This window comes from Lagopus leucura, unplaced genomic scaffold, assembly GCF_019238085.1.
Source record: "Lagopus leucura isolate 7727_CA_CO unplaced genomic scaffold, USGS_WTPT01 Super-Scaffold_741, whole genome shotgun sequence".
Lineage (NCBI taxonomy): Eukaryota > Metazoa > Chordata > Aves > Galliformes > Phasianidae > Lagopus > Lagopus leucura.
Genome location: NW_024962256.1, coordinates 1,129,378 through 1,143,311, shown reverse-complemented (window position 1 = coordinate 1,143,311; position 13,934 = coordinate 1,129,378). Strand labels below are relative to the sequence as shown.

Sequence of the window (13,934 nt, the reverse complement as noted above, 5' to 3'; positions counted from 1 at the left end):
AAATTCCCGAAAGTTGTTTTACTTTGTCATGGTGAAGTACCTGCTAAGAAAGCTCATATGTGAAGTGAATATATGATAGGGCATTAGCTAAAAAAACTTCTCCACACTTAAAGCATCTACTCCACCTTAAATATCAGAAGCCTGGCATAACAAAGATCTTTGTTTTATGAAAGAAAAAGCCAAACTCTTGTACGTAAAACTCATGCAGCTTGCAGGCATGTGGTAGACAACCCACAGCTATTGTTAGTCTCCTCAAAATGGCATGGATATGTCAATTATTCTAACTGCTGCTAATATTGTTTGGTTGACAGAGCATTTTGGAAGATCCACCAGTATTTTTATCAGAAAAAGTAATTCCTACCAATCAGTTTGGATCAGGATTCATCTGTTTGTCACCCAACAGCCGATGGCTGGCTTCAGCCGCAAAGGATGGTGTTTTGTTCATCTATGATACTTCTACCATGGTAGGTGTGCACAGGCTTCGTTTGCTTTTCACCTGAAAGACCTGTGAGAGCTACTTTATTTCATAGTAAACTCTTTTTCACTTATATATAAAGGTGTTTCAGAAAAAAACTTCTGTTGAACACGAATTGACTCAGCAATTGTTTTTATAATGAATGTGAATATGATCACATCTATTAATTTTCTTCTCCAGTAAGTTTTTGGGTTTAAACATGAGTTTACTGATCTTCATCTCCAACAAAATCCATATACAAAAATTGTTCTTATCTCTAGTCAAAAATTATAAACTTGTGAACTCTAGTATTTTATATACTTCATATTGACACTTCAGATAGACCTTTATCTAAAAATAAAGCAGTATAATTTAGAGCCATTATCCATTAAGAAGTTATATTTGATGAACTGTTTCTGACTTTTCTAGGAGCTACTTGTTCAAAACTATTGTCACTCATATGAAGGAGGGGGAATCAGATCTGTGGTATTTTCACCAGATGGCAAATTCATCCTGGTCAGCGGTGAAAGTGACGGTGCCCTGGTGTGTCTGAAATGGAAGTATGTATAAAGTGGCAGAATAAGATTGATGGTATAAATTCTGGGATCTGGGCAGACTAGTTTTTGCATCTACTTGTGATTCTGAACTTTGTTTTGGTTAGTCTCAAAATAAGGAGAACTGGATTGAGTTGTTTGGTACAAAAGTCACTCCTTTCAACTGTAGAGGTCTCTGCAATTCATGACATTGTGGAGAACATCTTGCAATTTGAGTGTGGTTGCAGTACAAGATGTGAGTATCTTCTGATAAATACACATATTACGGATGGTGGGCTTCTTGTCACTTTCAAATAAGCCATCTGAAAATTTCTAATTCTGTAGAAACTTCATTTAATTCTTGAACACCAACAGCATTGAATCGTAAGTAAAAACACTGTATAGGCGTGTTTAAAAAAACTTAATAGATGTGTTACAGAGAACATTTTAAAATTCCTCAGTTTTCATAATAAAATTTCACAAAAAATATATCAATTCCTTTATTATTTAATAGGAAGATAAAGGAAATTGAAGTTAAGGAAGCTGATTTGCACTGGCAATCTCTTCTTACTATATTGAACAAGTCTATTTCGGATGAAAATGCTGTTTTAAGATGTATGGCAGGATGGCAGATTGAGTCAGAATCCACATCGGAATTGGTTCCAGAAGAGAAATCTGAGGTATTTTCTTAATTTTGGTGAGAAGAAAACATATAGTAATTATCCTAAAGTTTATCTTTTTATGTTAGTAGAAGAATACCCATGGCAGGTTGGCTATGGTTAATTATTAATTCATGGAACAGTATTACCAAGAAAATTAAAGTTCATTGAAAGACAACTTTCATGTCTTTGCTTTAATTTGTTGTTTTCCTCATATGAAGTTGTCATTCACAGTGTAATATTACTGCTATACACTGTGGGTTGTTTGTTGTATATTCTTCTGTTGTAATCACTGCCCTGCTTTATTTCAGAGTTTAGTACAGTCATTCAATTGTAGTCAAAAGTCTTTGCATAATAGCATAGATTTGCAAGATCAAATCTAGGAAACGAATATATTAATACCCTCTGGAATTTGGTGGTGGTTCCTTCCAATGTAAGTGATTTATTTATCCATTTTCATTTCTTGTTCTCTTTCCTTCCATCTAAGTACTTGGGATGAATTTTTATATCTTTGTTTCCAGAAGTCACCACTTGAACCTTCCAGTGCAGCGGTGACAGAAGATGGAAACCTTGGAAATTTGCATTCAGACAGTACTAGTGAAATGACCTGGTTATGTCAGAAAACAGAGAAGGTATTTTCATACCAAAGATTTCAAAAGCCAGTAGCCATTTTAGGTGCTGAATTATATGCTGTAGATGAATGTAGTCTGTAAAAACATAAGGGTATTTTTAAAGTGTTTTAAGGCAGACACCTGAAAAACAGGAGCTTTAAAGACCAAGGGAGCATTTCTACCCATGGAGCAGACTTGATAAATAGAAAACTTTCTCCCTTTAGAAACCTATGAAGACATTTACTTCCCAAAGTGTCAAAATGTTGCACAGAAGATCAGTACAAGAAACCAGGAAGGTGTTCTCTTCTTGTCAGGGGCCATAACAACAAATTCTACAACACTATTAAACTATAGTCAACAATATGACATCAATTGCTAAAAAACCCTGGGATTTATTTCAGGTTAAGGGTGAAGTAAGGATGTTATGTAGCCAAAGTAAAAATGCATGAAGTATCAGTTTGTAGAGAGGGGATTAAATGCTTTGAGAGCCTGTATTAAGTATAGATTTTTTGTTTATTCAGAAATATGAATTTATGGATTCTAGGAGGTTGTTTATGACATGAACCAGAGCAGTGAGTTTTGTCCAACTTTTGGGGCTGATTGTATCTCAGAAATGACCTCCCAAATTGTGATACAATTTCACAAGTGGCAGATATCAATGCACCTGCCACTGAAAGTAGAGTCTTCTCCATCCCACTCCCAGGTGTGCATTCTTGTTTCTTCTTAGATGTTGCAACTCATGTTTTGGTTTCTGCATTATAATTTTTCATGACAGATCCATGTGACTGTGCATCCACAAAACTTCCATGTATAATTATTTTCCAGGTACAGGTGATAAGAAGCAAAGTTTAATGGTCCTAGATTGGTGTAAGATGCTTGTTAATGATTTAGGAAATTTGCATCTGACTTAGAGGATGGGCTCCATTCAGTGTAAGAATCATACTCCGGTTTCATGCAATCAGTAGCCACCATCTTACATAAAGCTGTAAAACTATTCTAGAAAGCAAATTCTAGAGTTGGAGAGCAATTGTGTAATTTTCTCTAAGAGATGAATCAAAGAACACTGTAGCAGCAAACAAAATTTTTCTGCTTTGGGAACAAGTAGCAGGTGTTAATTTACTTTAGTTTTTATATATCCCACTGAAAGTGCTTAGTGATAATGAAAAATCTAAGGAATGTACCACAGCTAACAAGTTCTGGGAGTAGGCTTTACCCAGTTCAATGTGCCTGTAATCATTTCACTTGTGCTTACTTTCTTCTTACGTATTTTAAGCTCTGTTGTTTGCAATGTAACCTGGTTGTACAGTTTTTCTCTTGAGCAATTCTAAGAGACATCCTCTGAATTAGTATTATGTCTGTTTCACTTATTTCCCTCTGGCTTTTTCTTTTCTGTACAGATAATGTTCCTTTAGATTGTTTCAATGTTATTTTTCTTCTCTTTTTTGTCTTTCAACAATATATTTGTATGTTAGGTCATTAAGGAAGAGTCTGAAAGGTTTGCCAACCAGAAGAAAGAGATTCAAATGGGAATTAAGAAGCTGCATAAAACTGTGAGTTTTTAAAAGGATGATGACTTCCTTACCAATTCTTTTGATTTGTTGTGTTTATTTTAGTAACTTGACACAAATCACCTGTTTTCCACCAATTTGTTGTTGTTCTTTTATTTTTACTTTTTAAGACCACTTATTTTATGGCTACCAGTTCCAGTGCTCTGTTACAGTCCAGACATTTTAATTGTCTCCAAGGATGGAGACTCCGTGAGCTCTCTCAGCAACCCATTGCAGTATTCCACCACCCTCATAGGAAAAAAAAAAAAAAAAAAGCTCAGAACCTCTTGTGTTTCAATTTGTGCCCATTGTCTCTTGTCCTCTCACTAGATACCACTGACAAGTCTATATTTATGTTTATAATGTATTTATATATACTGATAAGATCAATTCCTCCCACCTGTTTCCCAAATCTACTTCTTTCTAGTAGTGATTGATGACTGTGTTGAAAAAGAGTGCTTTGTGAGCATTTGCTCAACAAGTATCTGATAGAACTCTTTGCATCTGTTCTAGTTTCCACAGAAATAAATGAGGCATTACTTAACTAAAATCATTTTCTCTGATAGTAAGTTTTGTAGTTAAAAATAGCATCTCATCTATTCACGTTCAATTAATTTTTTTCTTATGCTTATTTTATACATAAGATCCAGAAAATGATGCATGAAAATGAACAGGTGCCAGATATTGAGAAACTGGGACAGCAGGAATTCAACCTGGATATGGAAGAGCAGGAAAGAGCACAAGCAGAGGCTGAAAGAGAAGTGGCCAGGGTATGATAGAAGAGTGGGGACAGGGTGCAGTGGGGGAATGTTTTAAAACCAATAATGAAAATTAAAAGGAATAATTGAAGAGCAAAGAGAGTAGTCTTAAAATTGCTGTTCACTGCTGAGTAGAAAGAAAAAAAAAGAGTATTTAAATCACTTACTGAAGTAGATAAAAATGTTTATCCAGACACTGCCAACTGGAATATGATCTATGCCAGTAATTGTAGTTCTGACACTGTGTCCTTGGGAATATTGCTTAAGTTTTTAAAATTATTCCTGTCAGTATCATGTGATACAAGTTTTTTGGGAAAGGTAGCTGTGATGGTCCAATGTAATGAAGTATTAGTAATTCTTTTGATGTGTTTATTTCACTAACTTGATACAAATCACCTGTTTTGCACCACATCTTGTTATTCTATGTTCTTCATCTTGAAAGATAAGGGAGAAGATTGAAATGGAGATCTTAGCTAATTGCTACTTGCAGGATGTCATCAAACATGAGTGCTGGGATTCCATGTGTGTAAAAGGACGGGCAGTTAAGGTAACCTCTGGTTTCTACCTAATTTTCTGCACTAGTTTATTCATTCCTTTAGGTGAGAGACAAACTAAATAGCTGTATGACACCTGTCTGGTTTACATGTAGTGTGGGAAAGAACTTCTTCCTGGGGCTTGTGCAAATTTTTCATTATCTCTTTCTCTGAGCCTAGCTAATTTTATCTTCCAGGGTTGATAAGAGCGCTGATAAGCAAATTACTCCTTAATTCCTTGATCTCAAAGAATATTCTTGTACGGTTTTGCTAAAGGTTTAGTAAATATTATTTTTCTCTGTGTAGTTGGTATGGCTTCTACTACGCAGAAGATAACAGCAGAATTTAGCACTATTTTTGTCACTTTTGAGCAGAGGGACATTAATTATACTGAATTATCAAAACAGTGGTGGAAGACCAAGTCATTTTACAAGAATTAAATTCTGGTAGAATTCCTTGGATAAAGAGGCTGTATCCATAAATTATTGAAGGGAGGTAAGAAAAAAATAAAATTTAAATTTAAGTCAAACATTGTCACTACCAAAAAAGGCAAGTGATTTTTGTCTTTTTTTTTTGCTATGTCTGTTATTTTATTCCAGATTTTTAAGAAGTCATTGCAACTGTTTAGCATGCATGTATTAAACAAATTAATTAATGGATACTTTATGAAGACCTTTCTACTTTGTTTTTTTTTTTTGTTTTGTTTTCGTTTGAGCAGTGTTTCCATATAGCTTGTGAAGTGAAGAATTATCCCCTGAAGAAACGTGATGAAGAAGAGCTGAGAACTTTGGAGAAAGTTCTGCACTTAAGGAAGTTTGAAGCAGCTAATCTTAAGGTTACAGTCTCTTCATATAATCACAGAATTGCAGGGGTTAGAAGGGGACCTCTGGAGATCTAGACCAACCTCTCTGCTCAAGCAGGATCCCTAGAGTAGATTACACAGGGAGGTGTCCAGGTGTTTTGAATGTCTCCTTTGAAGACTATGCAACCTCTCTGGGCAGCATTTCAAATCGGGATGTTCTGAACAGGCGTTTTAATTGTTCTTTACAGGGACACGTTTCTTGCTGTAAAAATTGTCCAAGTAAAAATAAAAAGATATGGAAAGATGAAATGTGGTTTTTACTCAGGACAAATGTATCAATATTACAGAATTGTGAAGTAGTTGAATTTGGAAGAGCCCTCTGGCAGTCATCTGCTTCAAGCAACTTGCTCTGGGTCATGTCCATTCAAGTTTGGAGTATCTCCAAACATGGTTTTTCATAACCTTCATGGGCAACTTGTTTCCGTGTTTGACAACACTTACTTTAGAAATGTTTTCTTGTATTTAAATCAGGTTTACTATATTTTTGGTGTGCAACCATTTTCCCTTAACCTGTCAGTGGATACTGAGAGAAGTCCAGCTCTGTCTTAGGTCCCCACTGTCAGGTTTTTATACTCATCAGTAAGGTTTCCCCTGAATCTTCTTCTTGAGGCTTAATAATCCCAGCTCTCTCTGTTTCTCCTCATATGCTTGGTACTTCAAATTCTTTATTGGGTATGTGGCTCTTCACTGAATTTGCTCCAATACGCCTTTGTGCTGCAGAACCCCACAACTGGGACCAAGTATTCTAGATATGATCATTATGACTTATTTTGATTTCTGGGCAAGGTTTAATTGCTGAATATGACCTCTAGAACATTTTTATGCAACGACCACAGAATTGTGTGCAAAATAAAACAGTGTTATTTTTGTAATATTCAGGTTCAGAAAAAAGTTCTTGAGACTAAATCTGAGGCTGTATTATTTGAAGAAGAAGAGAATACAGGAGAAGTCATGGCTGGTGATACTGCATCTTGCTGCCTGGATGGAAGTCTGAGTTCTCAGTATGGTGCAGACACATCTATACTTTACCACCAATTGGACTTGCACTCCAGGGAGCAGAAAGTCAATCAGATAGTATTACTGAAGGTGACTATAAATTTGTGTTACTGCAGTGACACTGTAATATCTGTTGGTCCACATAGAGGTCACAGCCGTTGTTAGATTCTGGGCATAATTATACTGCACAACGGAGTGTTGCATAGATCTCTGATCATGGAAGCTGGTAATTGCTCATGATGTAGTAGAAGCTCATCATTTCATAGATTCATAGAATGGCTTAGGATGGAATGGACGCTAAGACCCATGTATTTCCAATACCTCTGACATGGGCAGAGTTGCCACCTGCTATATCACAGTGCTCAGGGCTCTGTATGATCTGCCTTGAATGCTTGTAGGGATGAGGCATCCACAACTTACCTGGGCAACTTCTTTCTGTGCTTTACCATCCTCTGAGTAAAATCTGGGATTGTCCCAACCCAAGTGCAACACCTTGCACTTGGCTTCCATGGGCCCACTTTCAAGCCTCTGACATCCATTCCTTCTATTGTGTCAACTCAGCTTAGTGTGGACTTGCCAGCTTAAGTCTGGAAGAAAAATGTTTGTACAAAACTGGTAATCCAATTTGAGGGTCTTTGTAGTTGTTCACTAGGTTAAGAGTTTGTATAGATGAAGCTAGCTTGTACATCTCAGTGTGCTCTCTTAAAACTTGTCCTCTTTACCTATTACATGCTGCTGATCTAAAGATGATGGGGTGGATACTTAAAGCATCTTATTTCTTTTCAAACTTACCAGCCTTCATTAGGAACATTTAATGTTTGTTATTTATTATTCATAACATGAGATTCGCCTACTTCTTATACCCTAGCCCCGGTGCCTTTAGTGATAAACATGATAAAAAATTGTTTTCTAGTGATAATAATTTACAAAGGTAGAAATGGTTAAACTAGCATTAAGCCCTGCTTCCTTAGAGCTCTTTGAGGCTGTTAATGCGAGCAGACGTTAGTGATTATGCATTATAATATATGAAATCTGGTAGATATACTGATGTTTGAAGTAGTTGAGGGAGAAACACATGGAACACTTATCTTTTGAATATAAGCTGGGATTTAACAAGGTGATTTTACTGTGTGGCTTTCAGGATGCATATTTTATCTCTAATTGTAGAAGCACTTCAGTGAGCTTGGTGAGTGACAGATGGCTGGCTAGGTATTGAGCAGAACCTTTTTTCTCCTCTCAACATTGTACCTTATCTGCCATCCTTCCTTATTACATCCTAACTCATCACTGTATTAGCAGTCAATTAAATATCCTGAACACACATTTATTGTAATAGAAATTGTAGACATCTAAGCAACTCAAAATATAAAGCTTGATGATAGGACTGAAATTCTTTTTGTTTCAGTTTAGTAAATTGATGCAGCAGGAGAGACACGCAATTTTCCTTCTTTATATTGTACTTTTCTTTGCTGAGTTCAATTGCTTAGGGTAAAGGAAGGATTTGTCTATTAAGAATGTATGCTTAAAAAATCACTTACTTAAAGATGTCATGCAGAAAATCACATCAACACATATCAAAATTACAAGCTACAATCCTTAAAAATCAGAAAAGTGTATACTTCTGCTCCTTCACCTGTGTTTTACAGTCTTTAGAATTGTGTGATTTTTTACTTTGAAGCACCTTCCTTCAGACAAAGACTGCAAAAAATGGCAAGAAGGCAGCCTAATTTTTTTTTATTTTGCTTTGGCAACACTGTTTCTTTCAGAATCTTTGTTAAATGGCAAATACATAGTAGAGAAGGAATAAAAGTTTCTAGGAAAAAAAAAAAAAATAGTAATTTGCCCACTTAACAAAGCTTGAACTCTGCAACTCTGCCCTTATAACAAGGAAGAATTAACAAGCTTCCCTGTCACACATGCAAATACAGACACCTATGATTCCAAAGTAGTATTTATGGAAGAGTAGGACCTGTGCAGCATTGCTGTTCCTTTTTTTTTTCTTTTCTTTTTTTTTTTTTTTTTTCAGGACATCATTTACAAAGTGAAAACTGCTTTTAATAAGGAATTTGACATAGTTGCTCAGCAAAAGGAGCAGGAGATAGCACAAATTAAAGAAAGAAACATAAGGATCCGAGAAATCTTGGGACAACTTGACCTCCAAGTGGAAGTGTGGGAGCCAGGTCTTACATGTGATGAGAAACCAGACCAGGTGTTTACTGTTCAGGATTCAGAGGTATCTGAAAAAAAAAAAACTTTCACATTCACCTACACAAAAACAGTTATCTGATTCTTTTTATTTCTAGCTGTTGTTTGTACTGAAAAGCATTAAAACAGATTGTGTCCGTGTACTTAAAATCACCCATCTGGCTCTTCTTCTTTCCTTCCCATGCCTTCCCTTTCCTAAATTTTAAAGTAGAAAGCCCCTAATAAGTCACTATGAAGTGAACAAAATACTGAATTAAGCTTTTAATCAGTCATAAGTGATGGTAGAATTTATCCTCGTTCTTGGTTAAAAGATTTGAGCCAATCTGGCAGGAATATATAAGTATAGGTGAGAGTTTCCCTGATTTTTCTTCAGTCTCTGAGCTCAGCTTCTGGGCACTTCAGCACAGTTAGTGTTGTACTTCTACATAAAACTGATTATATATGAATAAATAATTGCTCAAAACATGACTAACATTAGCTAAAATGACGTAGTTCATATTTTAGTGTTTTTGGAACTAAAATATGCTATTTCATAGCTTTTGGAGCTGTTCTAGAGAACAGTTTTGTTCTTGATGTATGTTATCATAGAGCAGGACTTAAAAATGTGAATATTAAAAATTATTACACTGTTTTTCCAAATGTTTTTGTCCATGTATGATAATGTTCAAAGAAAATGTTTGGAACTCTGATAAAGACATGATCTCCTACTTTCAGATTAAAGCTGAAAAATACTTGACTCCACAAGAGAGAGAGAAAGCAGAAATGCTGGCCAGACTTGAAATGGAAAGACACCTTGCTTCTCTGGTACTTAAAGTAGCATCCGTTGTACTGAACAGGCCACTGTTACTCATTTGTCTTATTTAATACTGTACTGGAATACACCACCAATGTAGTACAGGAGTATAAATGTAAAAATGCTAAGTAATAATGAAATAGGCCTTTTCTGCTTATTTTCATTTACTCTCAGGTTACGCAGACCAGCTGGATGAAGAAAAGATTTGTTATTATGCTTTCAGTTATTAAAAATTTGCTTAGCAGCAATGCAAAGCACCATATTGGGAGACATGGGACTGGAAACATCTCTAAATGTATGCTGCTGTTTAGTCAAGAGCTCTGGGCTTAGTATGGCATGGTTGAGATTCTGACTTTTCTTCAGAGTTTGCTATATGATCATAATGCTTTCCTCTGGCTTTAAAATACATCTGTGAAAAGCCTAAGATGGTTTCAGCCCCCAAAAGGATGGACAGTAAATGGTGGCACTACAGCTTCCTTCATCCTTGCCTGCCAACTGGGCAGGAGTCGTCTATGTATATGTACTATTTCTAAAGCTGCCAAAATTGCAGTTTTAGTTATTTGGTATATTATCATCAGGAGAAATTCTGACACTTTTAGTGTATTTCATACACACCTGCAAAGAGCATTAATAGTGACACATTCAAATTCTATTTATGTTCTAGAGGTGAACTGCACTATTATAATTCCCAGAACTTGCAGCTAATACACTTATTGTGCATTCCTTAAATATACATATTTTTCATTTTTCCCAGGACAGTGAAAGACAGCGTGCTCTCAATGACATGATGGGTGGAGTTCTAGAAGTCACGCAGGAAGATATCTTGAAAATTGTAAGCTGTGTTTCTGCCACATCATTTAGACAGCTTGTTAATTTCTAAGTAAACGTGAATTTCAACCAGCAAGTATTTCCACTCTGAGTAATAAAAGAAGTTCAGAGAATTGTAGAATTGTGTTATGCCTAGATAAATTCCAGAAGAGGTCGTATAGTGGCCTCAAGTATGCATGACTGCTGCATGCATTTGGTCATCAACACCTGTTTTATCACAGTGGAACATTGTAAAAATGTAATCTAGTATTGTCACTGTAACAACTGCTTTTTTTGAGGGGAACTATTATTCATGGGCTATTATGCATGACTGCAATCTTACCACGTTCCATTTAACTCAGCAAGGAAAGTTATTAGATCTGTAAAGGAAGGAAAGATTGTGAAGGAGTGTCACAGAAAACACAAAGGGCGGACTTGTGCTGTCTTCCTAGGATTGATCTCTTTCACAAAATTAGGACTGTTCTTAGAGGTCCAGTTGGAATTGGGAATGTGTACAGAAAACATACATCTTGTACTGACAAATAGTATATTTGAGCATGCCATACTTGTACTGTACAAGATCCACTAGAAAATCCCTGTAAGTAACTGGTAAAGAACTCAATCATATATATGCACAAAAAGCAACAGACCAGAGAAATGGAACATTCATGTTACTTACGGTTTGAAGCATAGCTACCAATACTACCTTTGGTTAAAATTGATGTGTATTCTTTCTTAGTGTGTGCTGAAGGAGACTTAATACTGCTTCTGAAGCATATTTTTCTTTAATGCTTTCAGGATATTCCTCCACCTTATTTTATATCCAAGCCTGAAGATGAATGGAATGATCAAGAAAAGAAAATATTCAGAAAATACGAGGAAAAAGTTAAAGAGCTGAATGAAGAAAAAGAAAAGTATAGAAGGGTAAATTAAAATGAGAGAAGGAGTGGTTGTGTTAATGAACAACGTTTCTGATTTTTGTCAGGATCTATTTCTAAAATGGTACTAATAAATAGAGCAAATGAAGAACAAGTGAATAACAAAGATCATGTGATGTATTAAGCGAGTTATAGCTTAAACAGTAAAAAGGCAGTCTGTACTCATAACAACTTGTATGTACCAGGACTAATGATAGTTGACAAAAGATACTTTTCATTTCCAAATATACCAGTATTCCTAAAATGCTTTTTTTTCATGTTGCGTTCCTGGAGTTGGTGATGCCATACACAAATAATGTCATTTCACCTTTGAAGTGGTATTTCACAAAGCAAACAAACAAAAACAAAAAACAAAAACACCCTATGTAGCCTGGCAGTACTTTCCTTTCAAGATGGAAATTAATAGCTTCATTCCCTTGGACAGCTCTCATTATTGTTAGGACAGATTTAAATAAATTTTACCACAGTCATCAAAATGCTACTTCCAGAATGTAGCTGTTGTTTAAATAAGGTAAAATACAGAATCTTAGCATTTTTAGCTAAAAAATAGCTGTTTAGAGTCATTAAGAGGAATACAAAGTTGTATTTTGATTAAAAAAAAAAAATAATTAACTTATACACCTCAGCTGCAATGAAAGGGAGGGAAAATATCTTTTTAACTCTTTAAAAAAATGAAAACAATTTTTAAAAATGGCCATACTTTGAAGGTAAATTTAAAAAAATACATATTTCAATACTCTGATTCGATTAATTTCAGATAGGGCTATTCTGTTTACTGTTTATGCATTAGTGATATTGGATGGCTCTGGAGCACTTCAGGGCTTTAAAAACTTATGAGAAGAAAAGAAAACCTTTATATTGGAGAGGTGCTGTTCTATACTATGCATTCTCTAGTGTCCCCCGGCATACAGTATCAGAGTTTGTTCTTACAGATGAAACATTTGTTCTTCTTCTGTCCTTCTCTTCCCCAGGCACTGAAAAATGAATGGGAGGAACTTGAAGCTTCCATCCAGGAAACAACACAAAACTTTGATAAGAATGTGTGCAAACTTTTTGAAAAGAAAGTGAACTTAGAGAAGGTTATCTATCAGGTATGGAGGAGAACATTAGTTTTTCATCTATACCTCTGTGCAGCAGAAACGTTGTTAATTTTTATTGCCATCTTTTCACAGGAAGAACTCAAAATTGTCAATCTCATTTATTCTTTAATGTTGGATGAGGAGTTGGACAGTAGAAAAGCTGGACTTTGTCATTTCCTGGTAAAGAAGCAGAAAGAGAAAGTAAGTTATTATTTGGAATGCTTAGGAAATACATGTAGTTGCTGTACAATTTCTTCTGAAAACTGTTCTTTCCAAATCACAATTTTGCTATGAAGGATTTTCTGACAATTTTCAGAGCAGTGGACACTTTCTTAAGATGGACATAAGACATGGATTATGAACATGTATGGTTTTGAGTAGATAGCTATCTTTGTTCATCTGGCATTCTTTAGTAAAGCTGCATACATTGAAAATGGCATGCTGCTATTTGTTTGTTATACACGGTAATTTTTAGTATCCAGTATCAAGCTGACAGGACCAGTAATACTGCCATTTACATTAGAAAAATGCACACAAAGAATGCTTAGAGGAATCACACTTTTTGCTGGCTTGGCTAATGTAGTCCAGGGCCATGTGACTCGTATTTGCCAGTTCAAAGCATAAGTAGAGGTAGCATGGGTACCTGACTGTTGAAGCAGAACATAGACAGTGTATAAAGTGGTTTTAGACTTGTCAGTGAATTTCATCTCCTGAAGAGTTTGCCAGTCCTTGCCAAACCATATACCAGTCAACAAAAAGACTGGGGAGCACAAGTAGTAGATTTGGATTTCAATACTACAAGCGCTTGCTGCCCACAGTACTGCTTTTGTCTGACACTTGTGATTTCTATTTCCTGCCAAACCCATCTGACTCATGGGATCTAAGCAGTAGTCTGCAGTTTGCTTCTGTCTCATGAGACAATGTTATCCCATTTGCCCACTTTGTGGAGGTGTTCCTGAGACCACACTGCCTCCCCATGTCAAACCTCTAACTCATCCTGTACAGATCTCTTTGATTGGAGCTGCAGGCAGCTGTTTTTATGCCAGCTATAAGGACTGGCTCCAAAGTAGACATCCAGCCCCCTGCCACTGAATAGGATGAACTAGTTTTAAAATTATGTGAAGCAAAGGGTATACCAAGTTACATTTTTCAAAATACA

General features: G+C 35.8%; 1 protein-coding gene across 1 annotated transcript in view; it reads left to right on the top strand.

Annotated features, from left to right (window-relative positions):
- Positions 1 to 13,934, top strand: part of CFAP43 (cilia and flagella associated protein 43) — a 45,077-nt gene that overhangs the window by 23,189 nt on the left and 7,954 nt on the right. Inside the window, exons 16-30 of the mRNA XM_042863551.1 lie at positions 312 to 464; positions 884 to 1,014; positions 1,502 to 1,667; positions 2,168 to 2,278; positions 3,730 to 3,807; positions 4,449 to 4,574; positions 5,005 to 5,109; positions 5,814 to 5,930; positions 6,837 to 7,043; positions 8,980 to 9,186; positions 9,873 to 9,962; positions 10,706 to 10,783; positions 11,557 to 11,682; positions 12,668 to 12,787; positions 12,869 to 12,976. Coding sequence (XP_042719485.1) covers positions 312 to 464; positions 884 to 1,014; positions 1,502 to 1,667; positions 2,168 to 2,278; positions 3,730 to 3,807; positions 4,449 to 4,574; positions 5,005 to 5,109; positions 5,814 to 5,930; positions 6,837 to 7,043; positions 8,980 to 9,186; positions 9,873 to 9,962; positions 10,706 to 10,783; positions 11,557 to 11,682; positions 12,668 to 12,787; positions 12,869 to 12,976 — 1,923 coding nt within the window. The remainder of the gene's footprint in view (positions 1 to 311; positions 465 to 883; positions 1,015 to 1,501; positions 1,668 to 2,167; positions 2,279 to 3,729; positions 3,808 to 4,448; positions 4,575 to 5,004; positions 5,110 to 5,813; positions 5,931 to 6,836; positions 7,044 to 8,979; positions 9,187 to 9,872; positions 9,963 to 10,705; positions 10,784 to 11,556; positions 11,683 to 12,667; positions 12,788 to 12,868; positions 12,977 to 13,934) is intronic.